This window comes from Podarcis erhardii (genome assembly GCF_964252035.2).
Source record: "Podarcis erhardii genome assembly, chromosome: 13".
Lineage (NCBI taxonomy): Eukaryota > Metazoa > Chordata > Lepidosauria > Squamata > Lacertidae > Podarcis > Podarcis erhardii.
The window spans coordinates 39669600-39689554 of NC_138502.1; the positions used below are offsets into that span (position 1 = coordinate 39669600).

The 19955-nt window shown below is 43.2% G+C and overlaps 3 protein-coding genes across 4 annotated transcripts in view; 1 reads left to right on the forward strand and 2 right to left on the reverse strand.

The window, feature by feature from the left end:
* Positions 1 to 3419: 3419 nt before the first annotated feature.
* Positions 3420 to 5315, reverse strand: FAM187A (family with sequence similarity 187 member A). The gene has a single exon (XM_081838068.1). It carries the CDS (start codon positions 4802 to 4804, stop codon positions 3527 to 3529), a length of 1278 nt encoding a protein of 425 aa, XP_081694194.1. The 5' UTR covers positions 4805 to 5315; the 3' UTR covers positions 3420 to 3526.
* A 100-nt stretch (positions 5316 to 5415) lies between these two features.
* On the reverse strand, positions 5416 to 10996 carry DNAAF19 (dynein axonemal assembly factor 19). 2 transcript variants are annotated; one of them, XM_081838246.1, is made up of 4 exons: positions 10881 to 10996; positions 10022 to 10168; positions 6489 to 6621; positions 5416 to 6194 (listed from the first exon to the last, which is right to left on the reverse strand). In XM_081838246.1, exons 2-4 carry the CDS (start codon positions 10156 to 10158, stop codon positions 5730 to 5732), a joined length of 735 nt encoding a protein of 244 aa, XP_081694372.1. In that variant the 5' UTR covers positions 10159 to 10168; positions 10881 to 10996; the 3' UTR covers positions 5416 to 5729. The 2 variants fall into 2 exon arrangements, with proteins under 2 accessions (XP_081694372.1, XP_081694373.1); XM_081838247.1 differs by having other exon boundaries at positions 10949 to 10994.
* A 236-nt stretch (positions 10997 to 11232) lies between these two features.
* The window catches only part of EFTUD2 (elongation factor Tu GTP binding domain containing 2), a 29256-nt gene continuing 20533 nt past the window's right edge, over positions 11233 to 19955 (forward strand). The window contains exons 1-10 of the mRNA XM_081837699.1: positions 11233 to 11373; positions 11890 to 12005; positions 12912 to 13077; positions 13439 to 13517; positions 14522 to 14597; positions 15236 to 15301; positions 16284 to 16319; positions 16825 to 16915; positions 17790 to 17872; positions 19464 to 19630. Of these exons, the coding sequence (XP_081693825.1) occupies positions 11901 to 12005; positions 12912 to 13077; positions 13439 to 13517; positions 14522 to 14597; positions 15236 to 15301; positions 16284 to 16319; positions 16825 to 16915; positions 17790 to 17872; positions 19464 to 19630 (869 nt within the window). The 5' untranslated portion in view covers positions 11233 to 11373; positions 11890 to 11900. The remainder of the gene's footprint in view (positions 11374 to 11889; positions 12006 to 12911; positions 13078 to 13438; positions 13518 to 14521; positions 14598 to 15235; positions 15302 to 16283; positions 16320 to 16824; positions 16916 to 17789; positions 17873 to 19463; positions 19631 to 19955) is intronic.

Sequence of the window (19955 nt, forward strand, 5' to 3'; positions counted from 1 at the left end):
CCACCCATGGGCCTCCAGCACAGTCTCTTTTCATGGTCTAATCTGCGGCAAGGTTGGTGGCCCAAGGTGTGCTTCATGGCCAAGTGGGATTTCAGTTTGGGTCTCTCCAGTACTAGTTCAATGCTTAACCCCTACAGCAGCCTTTGGGCACCTTCTAAATTGATGCAATCTGTGTTTTACATATAGCCAAGTACATGTGTTGGAGCGTCTCACAGTCCTGGCACCCCAGACCCCTCAGAACTTAGGGCAACTGCCTCCTTTTCTGTCCTCCTGTCAGACTATAAAAGCCTTAAGAACCTAGTCAACAAATACACACTTCCTTTATCTTCTTCCTTCAAGAGACAGCCTCTGCCTTTTGGGGGGTTTTCCTCTGCCTTCTTTCCATAACTCCCTCTGAGGTTTATAAGCCATCAGGAAGAGTCTGGAATTTCACACCCTCTTATCAACCTGAGGTTACCCACTGGCAACACAGTCAGGCCAATTACTAGCCAAGTAATAGAGGAGAAATGGGATTCAGAAATGATTTAAAGGGGAACTTGCCAAAATCACACTTTCAGAACACTTTGCAAACTGAAACATAGCCATCCTTTTCCATTCCCCAGCCGAATAATGTGTACAGATAGGCACATACCAGGGTAAAAAGTGCGTAAAAGGGCATAGGTAAGTGAAAAGATCATGCAGAAATGCATATTAGGGGAAATTGCTTTGCAAAAATGTGTACATTAGGAAGACTATGCACTAAAACACTGATGATGATGATGATGATGATAATCACATTATTATTATTATTATTATTATTATTATTATTATTATTATTATTATTATCACAAACAGATGTGGAACTGTGGGGAACTGGAAAAATGAGAAATGAAGAGACACAAAATATGTCAGGTTCACTCACCCCTGCTAGTTGAGCTCCTTGTGAGCAAGTAGCTGGTCTCTACACCCCCACACCCCTTGACCCGAGTAAATGGGTGAGGCCGGTGTATTATTGTGAGGGCTGCCATTTAAGCAATCTGCAGAAAATAGTGTCTCAATAACATACAGAGGGATGCCGTGCCATGGGAAATTTTGAAGGCTGATGTGAACGATACTGAAGGACGGTGGTGTGGCAGAAAAGAGAGAGAGAGAGAGAGAGAGAGAGAGAAAGAAAGAAAGAAAGAAAGAAAGAAAGAAAGAAAGAAAGAAAGAAAGAAAGAAATTAGGGCATCCGGGAAAGATAGTGACATATTACAAATGATCAGGTGAGCAAGTCACCTCTATAATTACTGATCTAGGAGATCAAGTGTAAAGATCAAAGCTTGATAGAACTTGCTACAGGTTTAGCCTAGTAAAAAGAATATAAAATGTGGTTGTAATCATCTTCAAGCATTTGAAAAGCTGCCCTGAATGCTGGCGCACTCCATTCTGAGTAAGTCATATTGAACTCAGTGGGACTTGCTTGGAAGTGGACAGGCAAAGGCTTGTACTGGCACTTGAACACAGAAGAGGACAGGGAAATTATGTGCTCAACACTTTATCCAAAATACCTTTTTAATACAACCTGACCTTTACCTGTGTGCCCATAAAAGCAGATAACTAGCCCTACTAAAACCACTACTGCAGGGACTGTTATTGTTAGATACAAAAAATGTTAAACTCAGATGTCTGTAACCATTGCTGGTACCTAAACAATCTACAACTTTTCTGCTGTTCTTTGTGTACTGCCGAATATATGTATGTTAGCCTCGCAATATTACCTGCATATTTCCAAATGTCAGGTCAATTTCTAATGCTGTACTTAAACCCTTAGCAATCACTAAAAGTATTATGACGTGAAGCGGTGAGTTTTTTATTTTCTTTTATGAAAAATGTATTCCCACTTATTTTAATCTCCCTTTTGAAAGTGTTTCATAAAGTAGCTTCTTTCCCAATTTTTTTCATCAGTTATAGGGGGTATTTATATCCTGCCCTTCAATGAATTTCCAGGATGCCTTACAGACGCAAATACCTATGTGTGCATATATACAAAAACAGTTACAGTACATAAAAACACATATAAATAACCACACGAACACATACATGCAGCAGAAAATCATATGTGCTGAGTTAAAAAAAAAATCATAAGGGAAGTGAATGGAAAATAAAAGATCTGAGGAAATACAAATATATTTGCCTGGGACAGGAATTACCGGTACATTAATGTAGAAGAAGAAGAAGAAGAGTTTGGATTTGATATCCCGCCTTTCACTCCCTTTAAGGAGTCTCAAAGCGGCTAACATTCTCCTTTCCCTTCCTCCCCCACAACAAACACTCTGTGAGGTGAGTGGGGCTGAGAGACTTCATAGAAAAGTGACTGGCCCAAGGTCACCCAGCAGCTGCATGTGGAGGAGCGGAGACGCAAACCCGGTTCCCCAGATTAGGAGACTAACGCTCTTAACCACTACACCACACTGGCTCCCAGTGTAGGTTTGGTGTGCCAGGGAAGCCTCCTTGCAGAGAATGTTCCAGGTTAGGACATCACAGCGGAAAAGGTCCTTTCTGTAGTACGTTTCCATGACTTTTGGAAAGAGCTGTGTGGAAACAATACTAAAAGTGCACATAAATAGGAAACGTTATACACAACTTCCCAAAGAAGGCTGACAAATTCAGACTGACTCTGTTGTGTCCCAAAGTGTCTGCCAATAGCATTGCTAAGGGCTCACCATTCTCCTCCTCCTCTTCTTCCCATTTCCTTTTCCGTTATCAGGGCCTTTGTAGCAACTCTGGCTCAATACACTGTCCCCTGCCCTCAAATCACCTATTCTGAGTTAAGCAGCCTTTGAGCCTGCTAGGAGTGCAACCACAACAGACATCAAGATGCCTTCCACCCATTTCCAACACCAGCCACTGGAGGAACCCATGTCAATGAATCTGCAGAGCTGATTGGAAGGCAAAGAAGATTAAAGCTTTAAACACACTTTGCATTTAAAGCACCCAACACAAGAATCCTGGAAACTGTAGTTTGCTGCCTTCCTACCCAAAATTATTCTAAAAAGGGGAGATGCCAAGGTCTGGAGATTGGAACCCAGGATCAGATGCAGGCAGAGCATGAATGATTTTTCACTGTGGTTTTCAAAGTTCTTCTAACTATATGTAAAAATCGCTGGCAAACCACTGAAATTGAGAGATAATGCTCTGTTGATTTCAGCATTTTTTAAATTTAGAACTTCCACAATCCAGCTGGGTTTTGAGCTTGTTTGCAAACTGGCAACAGATTGCAACAGATAACATTTTGCATCCCCTATAGCTGATGAAAAACATTAAAGGATTGCCATTCCTTCTAGGAATGTTTTAACAAATTTGAAAGCTACCACACATAGGAGAAAAAAACCCTCCGAAAAGGCCCTTATTCAAAGCTTTTGAAATACATTGGTTAAGCTCAGATGGTTAAGAGCCAAGACAGTTGATAAATTAAATATTTACTAGATCAATAGGTAAATGGGTTAACAACAACAAATTTTAAAAGTGAATAAATTGAGCCCCTGAAGAGTTTTCCTGGCAGGTGCTATTCCACAGATGTGCACCTGAAGGCATAAACACAGCAGCGGACAACGTGGATGCTGACAAAGAGGAGGGTGATGAAGACATAGCTTGTGAAGATGGCCTTGATGGCGTATTGTGTCTCAGGATCATCAATGCTTCTCTTGTGGCGGCTCTCGTACACAACAGCAAGCCTAAAGCCAGCCACCAGTTGTCCCTCTCGCCAGCAGTAGTAGACGCCTCTGTCATCCATCTGGGCAAAGCGTATGTGCAGATGGTTTCCGTGGTCAATGAAGACCCTCATGCTCTTGTTGACCCCGGTCAGGAACCTAGTGAGGTACATCCGGGTTGAGTCTTTGTCCCAAGCCACAGCATGCTCTGGCCTGGCACCAGGGCAGGCTATGATCAGCCCAGTGCCAAGGGATTGCTTGTGGAATTGGATAGGGATGTCAGGAACCCAGGGTTTCTCCCCAAGCTTGGAGATGACATCTGAGATGGATGCCTCTCCCATGGAGGACATCTTTTTCCTGCAAGGTGCCATGCAACTTCGGATAACGACCTCGGGCTTCCTATTCGGAACCCCCCGAAACTGCTTTGGGACAGACTTGGAGCCGCAGGAAGCCACCTCTGGTATGGTAGTACGGTATCGCCTGAGCAGATAGGGGCTCTGCACATAGCAAAGCCCAACTCTCCGCTGCTCACCTCTGACATCACAGCGATTGCACTTGGTCCATTCCCAGAAGACGGTAAAGACTACAAAGTGTGTTCTGTTGAAGTCCTTTTGTGGGTGCTGATCCTCATCTGCAAAGGCAACAGCTATGTTTTTGGAAGTCTGCACGTCTACATCGTAGCCGTAGAAGAAATCCCCTTTCTTGGTGCCACAAATGTAGTGCCCTGAATCTTCCACCTGAACGCGGAAGACAATGAGGCTGAACATCCTGATGCTGAAGCGCCGCAGCATGTCAACGCCTCTCTTGATGTGGCTCGAGTCCACAACCAAAGTGCCATCAAAGTCTGTCAAGACCTTAGTCCGGTGTCTGCCCATGTTCTTCTGAAAGTACCAAACCACAGAGGTGACCTCCTCGGGCTTGCAATTGCAAGGCAACTCAAAGCTCATGTCGGCCAAGTAAGCAGCGTTTTCAAACATCAGAAAAGCTGGGCAAGGGATCTTCTTGAACACGTCCTCCTTCTCTATAATGGCAAAGGCATGGAGAACATCAGCAGTGCCAAGGACTATCGCAATTCCAGCCAACCCCGTTGAAGCCATTTGATGGTGGTACACTTTGGTCAACAGCTTCCGCATTGGTTGATTACAAGTTCTGTAGTTCAACTCTGCTTCACTGCTCTTTTAAGTAGGCAAACTAGGTAGGATACTAAACAGTGTGTGGAGGAACGAAGACTCCAGAACCGTTTCCATTTTTGCTCACACAAGTTCTAGAATGCAGTCTCAGCTCCAGAGTGGTCAGCATGAACAACTAGCTGTTACCCCATTGTGTGTGTGTGTGTGTGTGTGTGTGTGTGTGTATGAAGCTGACTTATACTGGCTTTTAGTATTGTCTGTTCAGATTGCCAGCAGCCCTCCAACATGTCAGGCAGGGTATTTCTCAACCCAGCAACATGATATGCTTTTAACTGGAGATACCAGAGATTAAACTTGGGACAGGCAAACCAAGCACTGGAGGACCAAGCCATTGCTCCTCCCCAATTATATGCAAACACCCACACTACTTAATACGACCAAGTTTATATTAAGCCTGGATGGACAGCAGTATCTTCAGGTTATTGTTACCCATGAATGAGAGCCTTAGCATGGCCAACTCGTTCTGGGGCTAAGCCCTGCTGAGTCCTAACTAGAGCAGAAGTCAATAGCACAAGTGCCATGAGAATTAGGAGATAAACCACAGCAAAAATTGATCCATTAACAAATATTATTTATTGACAATGCACTATCTGCCTTGTTGGAGAAGTCAGAGCTCACCTAAAAACACAGCAAACAGGTGCAGGTCCATCAGTAAATGGGTCCATCCACCATTCAACAAATATATATTCTATACAAGTTGTACTGAGATTAACTGGAGATGTACAATAATTCATGTGTGCTCTTGATAATCTCCCACTCACCTTAATGGGGATTGATAGAAGATGTTCCTAGTGGATGTTCCTATCCCCTGTATCTTCTCCATTATTTCCCTATGTGGTGTGGCTTGTGACACAAGCTCTAGCTTCCTTTAGGTGACTTTGTAAAGGCGCATTAGTTCCATCAATTTTATTTCAGTTGGTCCATCTGCTTGGCAGTGGATTTGGGTAACAGGCACACCTTCCCCCTCTGTGGCATGTGAAAAGTCAGGAGGATTGCTAGGGTCAGTCCCCATGCTTTGCAATTTCTCAAACAACTGTCGACAGTTTTTCTTCTCTTGCTCACTCATGAGTTCCACATTCAATCCAAAGCGTTTGGTTCCTGAAAAACTCTCCAAAATCTCCAAGACAGAGTCCCGGTCTTTGAGGCAGATATTTTCACTGAACACTGCTAGGAATTCACCTAGGAAACCAAAAGCAAGATCTGTTTGGAAGATTTGGCCCAGGTTTTGGGATCCAAGTTGGAGCAGGAGCTGGTAGCGTTCTTGGCTGTTTTTCATGCATCTGCGCCAATCTCTGTAGAATTCTGCAGATGTCTTGGGCAGCTGTTCCAACTCCTGGAGGAGAAGAACAATGTCACAGATCCCAGCACAAGTGGATCCTGGCCCACTCTCCACCCCACCGGAGAAAGACTTTAACTGACCTTAATGGTGATATTAATTTATTTTGGTAAGGAAAATTGTTCCTATATGTTTAGTTCTCAATATCCCTTTCTACTTTTATTTTATTAGGCATTTGCTGTTATGCTTTGTTTTGCCACAAATAAATAAACGTAGATAATAAAATAAGAAGTATAGCTCTATATAAGTATAGCCACGGATCTCCAAACTCCTGGAAAGAAGAAATCTTACCTGAGACAGCTGTACCTCACTCTCTTGTTTGAAGTTTGCTTTAACTGCATGGGAGTTCCACAACACATTTCTTTTCTTCCCCACCTTGTCCTTTTTCTCCAGAGGCTTTAAATGTGATGCTAAAACAATATCCCTGCAAGCAGGAGAGAAAGGGGCATTATTGCAATTTGGAGGGAAATTCAGCAGCTATAGCTCAGCTAGTATAATGTTGCAAGGATGAGAAGACATGTATCTGCTGAAATTCCCTCTACATACGTAATTGTTAAAAGTACAGGAACATTTTTTATTATTTCATTTACCCAAGCTAAGCACTGTATGGTCCTGGACATTTGAAACTTTGAGTGGCCACTGGCTGCTACTGATATAACAATATTTGCTGCCTGTAGCTTACTGTGGTGCACACTGCAACATGGAAAGTGTTAGGAGTTCAGCCTACACTTGAGTAGCACCCTGGCAGAGACACATGCCCGACTGGCATGTTCCCTCCCTCCTGGTTGATTGTTCATAAGCTTTCTACAGCCTGAACATCACAGCGACCGATGCCAACCGACACCGGCACACTTAGGGATCCATAGAGTTTGCGCACCATGCGTAACAGACCTCAGCAAGTCAGCATTTTGGCTAATCTACTTTATTTACATACATACATACATACATATATATATATATATTTAAATGATATTTATTAGAAGTTTCAAAAATTACAAAAAAGGCAAAAGAGAGAACAACAAAAAATTAACAAAACATACATAACAGTACATTAAAAAAAACACATAAAAACCAATACACCAATAACAATAAAAAAACACACATCCAATATTCCATATCTCCATCCTTCATTTACTTGTTTCATCAACCTCCTCACACCTCCCTTTTTGTATTCTAGTTTAGTTATTTGTTTCAGCAAATTCTTTCCATCTCCCTCAATTTTTATTGAATAATTTGTCTTAACATGCTAACCTATTAGTTAACTCAGCAAATCCTTTCCATCTTTCACTATATTCTGTCATTCAATTTACCTTAATTTATTTTAACCTCATCTTTCTATAAAATACCTTAAAGCTTAAAACTTAATATTTATTTGTACATAATTCCTTATATCATTTCTACTAAAGCCAAATATTTTCATTCCAACATTTTCCTAATGCTCATTAATTTTACACTAATTCCCAATATAAATAAAAAAAATTCTTCCAATCTTCCTCCAGCGTCTCTTCTTCCTGGTCTCGGGTTATGTCAGTCCTTACTGTCCGTTCCATCTAGTCCATCAACCTGGTAATCTTATGTCCGAGGCTCTTAAGTCTTTTCCATGTCCCTTCTGCAGATCTTCTTCTTGTTTGTACTTGCACTTTACCTTATCTTTTGTTGATCTCTTTCTTAATTCCTTTCCTTTCTCATTAAGGAGTAGGTCTCGGGGATGTTCCAACTCAAAAATATCTCCGTCTCTCCTCAGCAGATCGGCCCATTCCCCACAGTCCCATTCCCCACAATCAACAGTATAGTCCAGAAAATATTTAAAGGCATGTTTCAAAGTCCCTCCAAACTTAAGGGCCCCCACAACTCCAGACCCCCCCGGCCCACTCCAGATTCAACCTTCAACAACAACGGCTTATGCTCCTGTAGGGCCTCGGGCTTCTCCATTTGTATTACTTGAGGTTCAACAGCAGCCTCCTCCATTATCTTCTGCATTTGCACTTGCTCTGTCAAAGCAGGTTCCTGAGTTGGCTCCTGGATGGTTTCTGTATAAGTATTCACTGTTTGTCCAAAATTTTTGATTGCAACAGTCATCAAGACCATCTTCTCATGCATCTGCTCCAACAAAGCGCTTGTCTTACAAAAGGCAAGCACCAAAACTTCTTCCAAACACATTTTTGTTCAAGGTCACAGTCTGATCCCACGATCCTTATCACCGCAGCTGTAGAGTCCCCAGATCGACTCCAGCAACAATTTAACAAGCTCCCTCTTGAGGAGACAATTTCTATTTGTATCCATCTTTTGAAAGCAGATCCAACAAAAGAAAGTTACTTTCATTTTTCAGATTTCTTGTTTCTTTTAAATGCAAAAGGCAACATTGGAGACAATTTGTTTCTCTTCTTTAACTATCTGTCAAAGGATGCTCCTTTCACAGTCAATGAACTTCACCAAAAATCTCTGTCTCTGACACCCCGTTCCCAGGTTTGAGACGGTGGAAATTTATCTTTCTTTACTCTCTCTCCTGCAGGCTTAAACAGTCAAAATTCCCCCTCTTTACTCCTGCTTCCAAGAGGGGTTTAGATGGTTAAAACAGGAGGAATTTTAAACCTTTATGTACAACTTTCCAGACTTTAGCTTGCACAATTTTTGCTTCAGGCTATTTACAAAAGCGGAAGGCGGACTTCCTGTTTAGAACCTTCCCATTCGAATGCCAAATTAAAATGTTTCTTAGCCCAATTTTCCGTTCTACTCACGGGTACTTGTTTAGAGTCCAATTGTCCACAGGAAAAAGTCAGCGCTCTCCGGCAACGGCTGTGCGGCTTCACTCCACAAAAATAGCGGTCGATTCAAAACACCGCGCCGCTCACCTCACGTTGCTTCGGATCCCTGAAAAAGGGGTTTCCTTGCGTGTGGGGGGGGGCGCTCCTGGTGTCAGCCAAATCCCATGTTCCCAGGCTTCCTCCGCCTGGGATTTTTAAAGGGTCTCCACCTTCGCCGCGGCGGCAAGACCCAATTTTCGCGGAGCGGGTTCCTCTGGATCAGAGGAATTCCGCCATTGCCGATGGCGCTAACCCGGAAGTCTACTTTATTTACATATAAACACACACGGAGCACTGCAACATGGCTCCCTCTCTCTCTAGCATCAGACAGCAAAGAGAAAAAGAACAAAGGACAATAGTCCCACTTCACAGAACACAGTAACACAAACATCCTGTCTCCGTCACTTCCCACTCTGTGGAGTCAAAACATATACCGTCATGTGATAGACAACAATCCCATGCAATCATGGAGCAAGAATTCTAACAGAAAGCAGGTAATAGGATAAGGCCCCATCACTGCCCCATTTATCTTTGGGGGTGTTTTCAGAGATCTTTTAAAAATGCAATTAGCCTTCTTTATCTCAGGCACCCAGAAGTCAAGAGTGAGGTTGGGAGAACTGGTTGTATTTCTTTGATAAGGCACATATAAGTAATCAATGCACATGACTTTTGCAGTATGCATAATCTGCAGCAGCCTGCCATGTGACTGCATGTTCATTGGGTTAAATTCACAAGCAGTTGACCTCATGGATAAACAGATAGCTGCAGTGCTTTTTTCTGGGGGGACGCATTCACAAAATGTTTAGGGGTAAGCGTATACCCCTAAACATTTTGTGAATCTTTGTACTTTTGTCCATTTACTGTATTTACTTACCCCAATTTGAACTATAAAATGGTGATTTTCTTGAGTAAAAATGAGAGCACCCTTAAACATATTTTTTTTAAAAGAAAAAAAGCACTGGAGAGATGTACTGCCTCTTGCATCACATCAACTAAAGGGACCAATGGAATTCGAGAAACCTGAATTCTTCATAAGTCGCCACTTTCTGGTGCACTGCTCGGAACTTGGCTTCATTCTCTCTCTGGTACTTTTCATCAGCGGCAATAGCTTCTTCCAACTCTTTCTCCAAAGCACGGAAGTTGATTGCACCCTCCATCTCAGGTTATCTAGAAACAACAGGACATTTAAAAAACAAACAACTCTTTCCCCGAAAAACTCTAGAAACACATCTTGTGGGAATCAAATTGGGGGGGGGGGGACACCCAAGTGCAGAGAAATTAAGCTATGCTACTAAATGCTAATCCGCGAATATCGCTATGCAGTTCCCACCATAGCTGTCAACCTTCCCTTTTTTTGCGGGAAATTCCCTTATTCCAGCGCCATTTCCCGCTGCTTCCCGCTGCTATCCCGGATTGTTAGATATCCCGTAGACTGTGAGGCTGTTGATCCCTTATTTTCGAGGCTGCTGATCCCTTATTTTCAAATCTGAAAGTTGACAGTTATGCTTCCCACTTCCCAAGCGGCCAAAGTTTCCAGGAGTGGAGATGCACCAAAGGGTTTTTGCTTCCTTCGTAGAGCGAGAACTAAACATTTACAGTAGCTTTGCAATATTTGCTTGGTTTTTACAGCAAAGAGCACTGCAGAAGCATATCAATATGGCAAAGCATCGGGTTCTCAGAGGAAGCCCCTGAGCCCTGAGGTGCAGGGAATTTCCCGTGCCCCTTTTAGCTCGGGGTGGGGTGGTATCTCATCCCTCAATTCTGATGCGTCATTCCAAGGACTGATCCATATCCTGCACCTATGAGTTCCACGGGTCTACGTGGAAAAACGACCCTGGGTACCACTCCCAGATAATGAGGAACTGAGGTTATTTATTACACCGGTTGAGGGCTCTGCGGAAGTCGTCTCCAAATCCACCCCCGCTTTCCCCGTTCCCCACCCCGCACCGGCTAGGCATCAGGTTTCCATAGCAACGAGGCCTAGGTTTGGTTTCCATAACAACCAGACCACGCCGGGACGCGAAGGACCCTCCGAAGAAAGGAGTTGTCTTCGCTAGTCGCCTGATTATAATTTTCATTCTCTGCCCTCCCACGTCTATATAAGAATCAGAAGAATGCCTTTAAGTGCCTCCCCAAACACCGGTATTTTATTTTATTTAAATGAAGGGGGGTGGGAAGGCGACGAATCGGCCAGGCAATAGGATAGGCAGCCTCTTTCGGAGGAAGCGGCGGAGGGGCTTTCCACGGCAGCGTCGCAGCGGCGCGCGACGGAAAAAGAAGAACGTCGCGAGCAACGCGCGCTTCTTCTCTCAGCGAGGGCTCCGTTCTGTGCTGAGAAAGGCGCCGCCGAGGAGGAAGGGAAGGCAGATAAGGTGCGCGTAATATTCGGCATGCGGGTGATATAGGCGTTTCTCAGCCGCACCGTGTTTTGTTCCCCAGGCCTCTAAGGACTAGAAACTTGATTTTAAGAAGAAGAAGAAGAAGAAGAGGCGACAACTTCGGCTGTGGTCTTAACCGCCTTAAGCGGGATGGGGGAGGCCGAAGCCCCACTGAGGTCAAGGGTCTGTTATGAAGCCTGATGGGTTAAGCAGGGGCACTTGAGTAAACTAGGAGGGACAAATTGGAACTAGAAATAAGGGCCAGGCGCTACTGTGATGGACAGCTGTGGAGGTTGCTACAGGCGAGGTTCACAATAAAAATAAGCAAATAAGCTGTCAAAAACACAATAAGCAGGAAAACACACTTACACTCCTTATATCTATACTGAATAGCTAGCAAAATTCAGCAATACAAAAATACCCAAACAAACACACACACACACACACACACATTTTCAGGATAAAAACTGACCTTGCTATACTTGTTTCAAAGGCTTTTCTTCTTTCCAGGGTCCGGCAACATGGATACAGATCTGTATGATGAATTTGGAAATTATATTGGCCCAGAGCTTGATTCTGATGATGATGACGACGAGATGGGTCGGGATTCAAAGGATCTAGATGAGGTATGGGGATTATGCTTCCTCTAAATGTTAACTATACTAAAGGCCACCCGATGGTTTTACAGTGGTGCCCCGCAAGATGAACGCCTCGCAAGACGGAAAACCTGCTAGACGAAAGGGTTTTCCGTTTTGGAGGCGCTTCGCAAAACGAATTTCCCTATGGGCTTGCTTCGCAAGACGAAATGTCTTGCGAATTTCTGCGGGGTTTTTTTCCTCCCCCCCCCTTTTCCTAAGCCGCTAAGCCGCTTATCAGCTGATCCGCTAAAAGCCGCTAATCCGCTAAGATGTCAATGGGCTTGCTTTGCAAGACGAAAAAAACGCTATACGAAGAGCCTCATGGAACGGATTAATTTCGTCTTGCGAGGCACCACTGTAGTTAAGGCTGTTGGATGATTAAATATTTGGGTTATTCATTTGATTACGTAGTTAATTTAATTTTTTAGGATCATGGAAAAAAGGTGTCATGTTCATTCAAGGAAACTAGCCATGTTTCACGGTCGCTGCAAAGGCAACTGGGTGTCCCATGACACTTTGAAGTCCAACAAATAAATTGCACACGCAGGTCCCATTTTACAAATTCTCACTGTGCAAAAATTCACTTACCCCAACACAAGGGATTAGTACCCAAACCTGCCTACATGCACCACAGATTTTGTGGTCGGGAACGCATTAGAAATTTTCCCATAGAAATCAATCATTAATTCTTTATGTGAGCATTCACCTAACAATTTCCAGAGAACGCATTGTGTTCATGACGCAGGACCTGAGTGTATGAACTTTTGCAAGCTTGATGTTGCCATCATCAAGTGATGAACATGCACATGGGAGCCAACCCCAAGTTCCATAATTGGGACTGCACTGGATGGAAATTGCTAGAGACCAGCTGAAGGCCCTTCATTCTGTTTTCAGCTCGATGAGGACGATGATGATGATGACATTGGAGACCACGATGATGACCACCCTGGGATGGATGTGGTGCTGCATGAAGATAAGAAATATTATCCAACAGCTGAGGAGGTTTATGGTCCAGAGGTGGAGACCATTGTGCAAGAGGAAGACACACAGCCTTTGACAGGTGAGAAATTATAGAACCAGCTTGTCGGGGAGAAGGCAGGAGTCTTCTGCATAGCATACTGGATCAGCAGTCATTCAGTTGAGCACCTATCTGCAATCTGAAATGGGAAAGTCAAGAAACAATTTTATTTCCATTGGATTGCTCCATCTGTACTGTTTGCACCCAATGATTGGAGGTAACTTTCCAAGATCTTTCCAAGCCTTAAAAGAGACTTCAGTCACAGATACCAGGAACTGAACCTGGGATCAGGGACACGCAAAAAGTTTGTGTTTTGCTCCTTTTTTCTACTTGGCTGAGGGTTGAGGTAGGGCTTTTCTGCTTTTCTCTTTAAAGGGATATTATTTCTTGTGTTTGTTTTCAGAGCCTATTATTAAACCCGTGAAGACCAAGAAATTCTCCCTCATGGAGCAAACATTGCCAGTCACAGTGTATGAGATGGAGTGAGTATAGCTTGTTTGTTCTCTTTTTCTCTCTTTCCCTGTGCAACTCCCTTCTGTTGGTCTCTCACATCTACAGACAAGCAGAGGAGGAGTTAGTAATCATGTTATTCCTCTAAATTTATTCCCAATTCTATTTGGTGGCCTTGGGGCATATTAAAGGTAAAGGGACCCCTGACCATTAGGTCCAGTTGTGGCCGACTCTGGGGTTGTGGCGCTCATCTCGATTTACTGGCCGAGGGAGCCAGCGTACAGCTTCCGGGTCATGTGGCCAGCATGACTAAGCCGCATCTGGCGATACCACAGCAGCACACGGAAACGCCGTTTACCTTCCCGCCGGAGCGGTACCTGTTTATCTACTTGCACTTTTGGTGTGCTTTCGAACTGCTGGGTTGGCAGGAACAGGGACAAGGCAACAGTTAATTCTCCTTACAGTCCAAATATTACAAAGTCTTAACCAGATGTGTTTACTTATTTCTCCACACACCCACTTACAGAATTACCCCTCCATCACATACAAACTCCTTCCAATTACCAGTTCAAGGGTTGGGAACCTGAGGCCCTCCAGATGTCATTGAACTACAACTCCCATCGTCTGTGACCATTGGTGGCAGGGGCTCATGAGAGTTGAAGTCCAACAGCATCTGGAGGGCCATAGGTTCCCTGCCCCTTTATCTTAATGCTTCTAAAATTCAGGATAAACACCATGTGGTCCTGTTGGTTCCCCCTCCCCTTTCCAGTGATGTGGAAGAAGGGTTTGGAAAGGCAGAGCTGTGGATTAAGCTTGAGAGGTGAAGGCAACTAAGAGTACTTTAAAAAGATAGTGACTGAACTATCAACTAAAAATCAAAGTAGACTATGAAAAGCTTTTTCAGTATATCAGAAGATACTGGTGATTTTGGTTTCTGTGGCAGGGAGGGGGTTGTAACTCAGATAAAGAGAATTATTTTACGTTACTTGGCAGCGTGTATAACTGAAAGCTTCCCTGTTCCTTTGGTCTTCTCTAGTTTCCTAGCAGACTTGATGGACAACTCAGAGCTGATTCGGAATGTTACACTTTGTGGGCACCTGCATCATGGCAAGGTTAGCATCAATTAATATATTTAAGGCAGCTCAGGAGTAGCTGTGGTCCATTCCGTAGATGTGGCAGAATTCTGATGTACTCACTCAGTACATGTGTGGTTCTTGTTTTTGAATAAACTGGATTCAGTGTGTGGTTCTCAAGGTTAAATGTTTTAGAGTTCCTTGACGCCCTTCCAAGACTTTGGGCCTCACAGAGTTAGTTCTGTCTACAAGAGCAACTCCTAACACACATACTTCTCACACTTGAGCTGCAGTTATGCCGGAATGGTGTCATCATTTTAGCTTGCTTACTGATTTTTTGAAGCCGGGGCAGTCAATTTAGATAAACTATTAGGGAGAGTCTGCAAGTGTTGCTGGCTTCTCAGTTGCCAGGTCTCTATCCTATCTTCTTTTGTTCACATTTTTATAAAACGGGATGGGGTTGGTGCTAGAATTTATTAATGTTTTTACTGGATATGAATAACGGTTGTTGATATAATTGTGAGGAAATTGCAAAAGTGCATTGATTGTAGTTCTGAAATTGGGAGTGGGAGAGAGGCAGAGATGCAAAATCCTTATGCTTCCTGGACTGGTCACATTTAGCTAGCTAATTCATGCCTTGCCAATTCATTTCTTTTTGTTTCTCTGGCTCCTTCCAGACTTGCTTTGTGGATTGCCTGGTTGAACAGACTCATCCTGAGATCAGAAAGCGTTATGACCAGGATGTAAGTTACCTTTATACTTTGTTTTTAATCCTTTAAGAGGTAGGTTTATGATACTGTTGTCTAAAGATTTAGATGCATATGGGCTAACTGTCAGTTAAAGAGATCTTAGTCGATTCATCATGGGGTTTGTTTGATTAATAAATCAATTAAGTGTGCATGAATTTGTATACAGTGGTACCTCTGGTTACAAACTTAATTCATTCCAGAGGTCCATTCTTAACCTGAAACCATTCTTAACCTGAGGTGCCACTTCAGCTAATGGGGCCTCCTGCTGCCACTGCACCACCAGCACACAATTTCTGTTCTCATCCTGGGGCAAAGTTCTTAACCCGAGGTACTACCAAGTTAGTGGAGTCTGTAACCCGAAGTGTTTGTAACCCGAGGTGCCACTGTATGTATATGTAAAAACAGTAGTTTTGAAGCAGATTAAAGATGATGTGTTTTATAAACTTATCAAAAGATGGAGTTTGTTTATACATTTCTAGAACTCAAAACTCCAGGAAAATTATCAGCCATATGCTTTGATTAAATTAAGTTGAAGTGATTTGAAGTCTTCATTTTTCTTTCTTCATCCATTATTGATTGCTTTACTGGTTGTTTATTTATTGTATGCCTTTGTTGTTTTGTTTAGAATCCTAAACCTATTACTTTAGTGTTTGTGTGTGTGTGTGTGTGTGTGTGTGTGTGTGTGTACACACACAAACACACACACAGAGCGCTTTTTCTGGGGGGATGCAGGGGTACGTATACCCCTAAACATTTTGTGAATCCAAGTTTGGCCTCATTGAGGGGCAGTATTTCAATATGAGTAGGAAAATGAGAGTAGCCGTAAACATTTTTTTTAGGAAAAAGCACTGTGTGTGTGTGTGTGTGTGTGTGTGTGGAGAGAAAGGAGGAAAAAAAAGAAAAAGATGCCGTGGAAGAACATACTCCACCTTAAATGATCTGGCTGTTGAGTAAATTTTTTTATTGTTCCTTTCAGCTTTGCTATACAGATATACTCTTCACTGAGCAAGAGGTAAGTATATCTGCTGCACAGACTTCTCAGCCATTATGAAAGTGCAATGTGGGGGGAGATACGGTACAAGGTGTTGCAGAGAGGTCTGAAATGCATGCATCATGTGTGCTGGATCTCTTGTTGTATTGCTAGTGTCTCCAGTACTCACAGGAAAAATCTTGAGCTTGTATCCAGCTATGTTCTGCTCAGTGTACATCTTATTATTGAAGTTATTACACCAAGACTAGCATTGCCCTTAATTTCAATGGGTGTATTCCAACTAAGACTAATGCCAGGTGCAATCCTTTGTCTCTCTGCTTGAGTTTCTCATAATGTCAAATTCCATACCAGGTAACCATTTCCCGTAGTTGCATGTCAGTATTGTAGTCTGAGGAATACATACTGTTCTTGGTCATGCCCCTGTCATTTGCCCTCTATGCTGTGCCCTCTAATGTCATGGTCCACATTTTCAGCCCAAACTCTCAACTTTCACCCCTCTCCCATCTTGACCTTGGTTTCTTTTCAGAGAGGAGTTGGGATCAAGAGCACGCCAGTGACCATTGTTCTCCCAGACACAAAGGGCAAATCATTTCTCTTCAACATCATGGACACACCAGGTGAGTTTGGGTGTCTGGGAGACTCACCCCATAACATAAAAACTGTCAGGAAACACAGGATAAGGTGTTTTTAAAAAGACTGTTTTCAAAAACAGGCTAACAATGATATAGAGAAATTTATATTATGAAGAAGGTGCAATAATCTCAGCTGATGCTTTTCGACCACACACATCTTTTTTGTCTTTTGCACAGCCTGAAGTGCTTAGTGAGGAATAAATTGCCATTTGCAAGCCAGGTCCTTATGTGAATAGCCTCACGGTTGCACTGGAAATGGAGAATTTAAGCATACTTCATTGTGAGCTGAATTGTGGCCAACCCTTAAAACCACCCTCCCAAATTTGACTGGCTTGGGCAGCTGTGTGGTTTTGGGGGTTTGGGTTTTTTTGCACCATTCCTTGTAATCTTAGCTTGCTTTCATTCCAGTTGAGGTTTCCATTATAGCAGCACTTACCCCCACTTACTAAATTTAATAGAACTGACTTCTGAGTACAGTAGACGGGCATGGTTAGGATTCTGCTGGAAGTATGTCAGCTCATATTGAATGCAGGATCTGTACATCAAGGGAGTTGCCTCCTCCTGCTCCCCAGTATCTGGCTAGATTTGTGATCCCCTGAAAAGGGGCGAGTATTGGGTCGTCCCAAGTCATTGTTATGATGCCAGAACTCTCCTGTGGACTTCAGGTGCTGCAGGCTCTCTCCATCCTCTACTTTTCTATCATGCTACTCCTTCCCCTTGAACTCTGCCTTGAGCTGTCTCTTCCCTTGTCATAGAGCTACGCAAGGGATATTCCAGTTCACCTCCTTCTCTGTGAAGCACATACTGCAACTTTCCACTTCTGGATGATTATAAATATATATATTTTCACTCCCTAAAGGTCATGTAAACTTCTCCGACGAGGTCACAGCAGGTCTCCGCATTTCTGACGGCGTCGTACTCTTTATTGATGCTGCTGAGGGAGTGAGTATATGTGGGCACGCTTTTTGTGGGTTCGGCTATTCTTTCCATTCACACAAGGAGATGTGTTGCACAGAAAGTTTGCAATTAAGAGGATTGCTTATGAGAAGGTAGCACCTTTTACTAAGAATCAGGGCCCTGGGATTCTGCACCAAGAATCTGGAAGAAGCGGACAGATTTTTAAACTGGAATGCTGTCGGACATAAATTATGAGAATTCAGCATGCTTCAGATATGAGAGGGAGGAATTGTCCGCAGAAGACAGGGAGCAAGTTCAAATGCCAGGAAGGCTGAATCAGGTTTTAATTTAAAAAGTGATGTGTGCGGTAGTGCAGCACTTCAGCCAAGGAAATTTTTGGGATTTCCTTCTTTCAAGTCCAGGCATTTTTCAGAGGGGGCCTTAAGGCCTATAATATCACAGTGAGGCTGCAGGCAGAGCTAGACATGAAGAAAAGCTATCTGGCAACAGCTGCTTGTTGATGAGGTTTTTTTTGTTGTCTGGCTCTGGTTGGTGTTCTTTTTAAAGTAATAGAATCATTAGTTGTTGTTGCTGTTGTTGTTAAAGTGTGTTTAGTTTGTCCTTCATATCCTTGAAATTACATATTTTATTTTAATTTTCATACTGATTCTTTCAAAGAGTCTCCCCTCAAAACTCATAACAAGCCACACGTTCTCAGTGTCCTCCCACTCCTACCCCATTTCTGGTGTTGAAGAAAAAGAGCCCTGTGTCTCCCCCACCCTTTTTTAAAAAAACTAATAAGCAAACCACATGACACGATGTTATTTTGCTTCAGGTTCCCCTGAATGCGTAAGTAGCAGCCATGGAGTAAAGATGGGCAAAATTCAAAAGTGTGGTGACATCACACAACTTCCATTTTTCTTTCTAGATGTTACATGGAGAAAGATGTGAGGACTGTTTTTTTGGTGGCCGTTGCCTATCTTGTGCAATGTTTGGTTCCATCGTTTCCTACAGATCACCAACTGAGTCTCAGGGGTGCAGAGCACCTTTCACCAGCACACGGGCACAGTTATCCATGTCCTGGTAACCTCTAGTGATGTGGGATGAAGTTTTGTAGGACCAGTTAATAGCGCAATGAATACATCCTTAGTTGGGCAACTTGTATGTACTGCTATCCGATTAGGGTTGTTCTGAGCGAGGAAGGGATGCCCCTCCCCTTAGTATCACTGAAGACCGATAGCCCTCTCTGTTAACCAAGAGGGACTGCCCCATCTCAGATTGACCCATCCAAAGATTGCCCCCTTCTCCTTTCAATAGCACCAGTTTCCTCCATTTTAAAGGGGTATCTTCTGCTTCTCCCTGCATTTATGTGCTGCTACACCATAAAATTTAATCTTCCTCCCTCTCCTGCATGTTCATTTCCCCATGTGATTAAGAGCTTTATTTTTGTCAAAGGTCATTGGATGGGGCAGGCTTAAAGGAAGACAATGTTGCATTAAACACATTTTCTAAAAGCGGACCTCATGCTGATTGCTGAGCATACACGCTCCTGCAGGCTGCTCTCCCAGCAGGGAAGGGTCAGCGCCCGATTCCTCACGCCCCACCTGGCATCATCTTCTATTGTGTGTCTCCGTAGGTCATGCTCAACACCGAACGGTTGATTAAGCATGCAGTGCAGGAGAGGCTGGCAGTGACTGTGTGCATTAACAAGATTGACCGGCTGATACTGGAACTGAAATTGCCTCCTACTGATGCCTACTACAAGCTGCGGCACATAGTGGATGAAGTCAACGGCTTAATCAGGTATAGAAATGCCAGCATTTATAACATGCTTTTGAGAGTTAAGTTAGTCCCATTGACACTCACCATTGGATATAACCATGGATGCAAAGCCACACCCAGCTCACTCTATAAAAAAGAGAGAGACCAACCAAATTTGGGGAGTCTTACACCTAATCTTTTTTTTTTAGGGAATCCCCAATATTTACCTAGATTTATATTTGCTAAAGTTAGAAGTCCCAGTGTTGGATATAGGTAAAAGTCTACTGAAGTATAGGCACCTAACCTCCATGAAATTTAAACTTTCATTTCTTCCCCATCACTCCTTAAAGGGGAATTTTAATTGTGC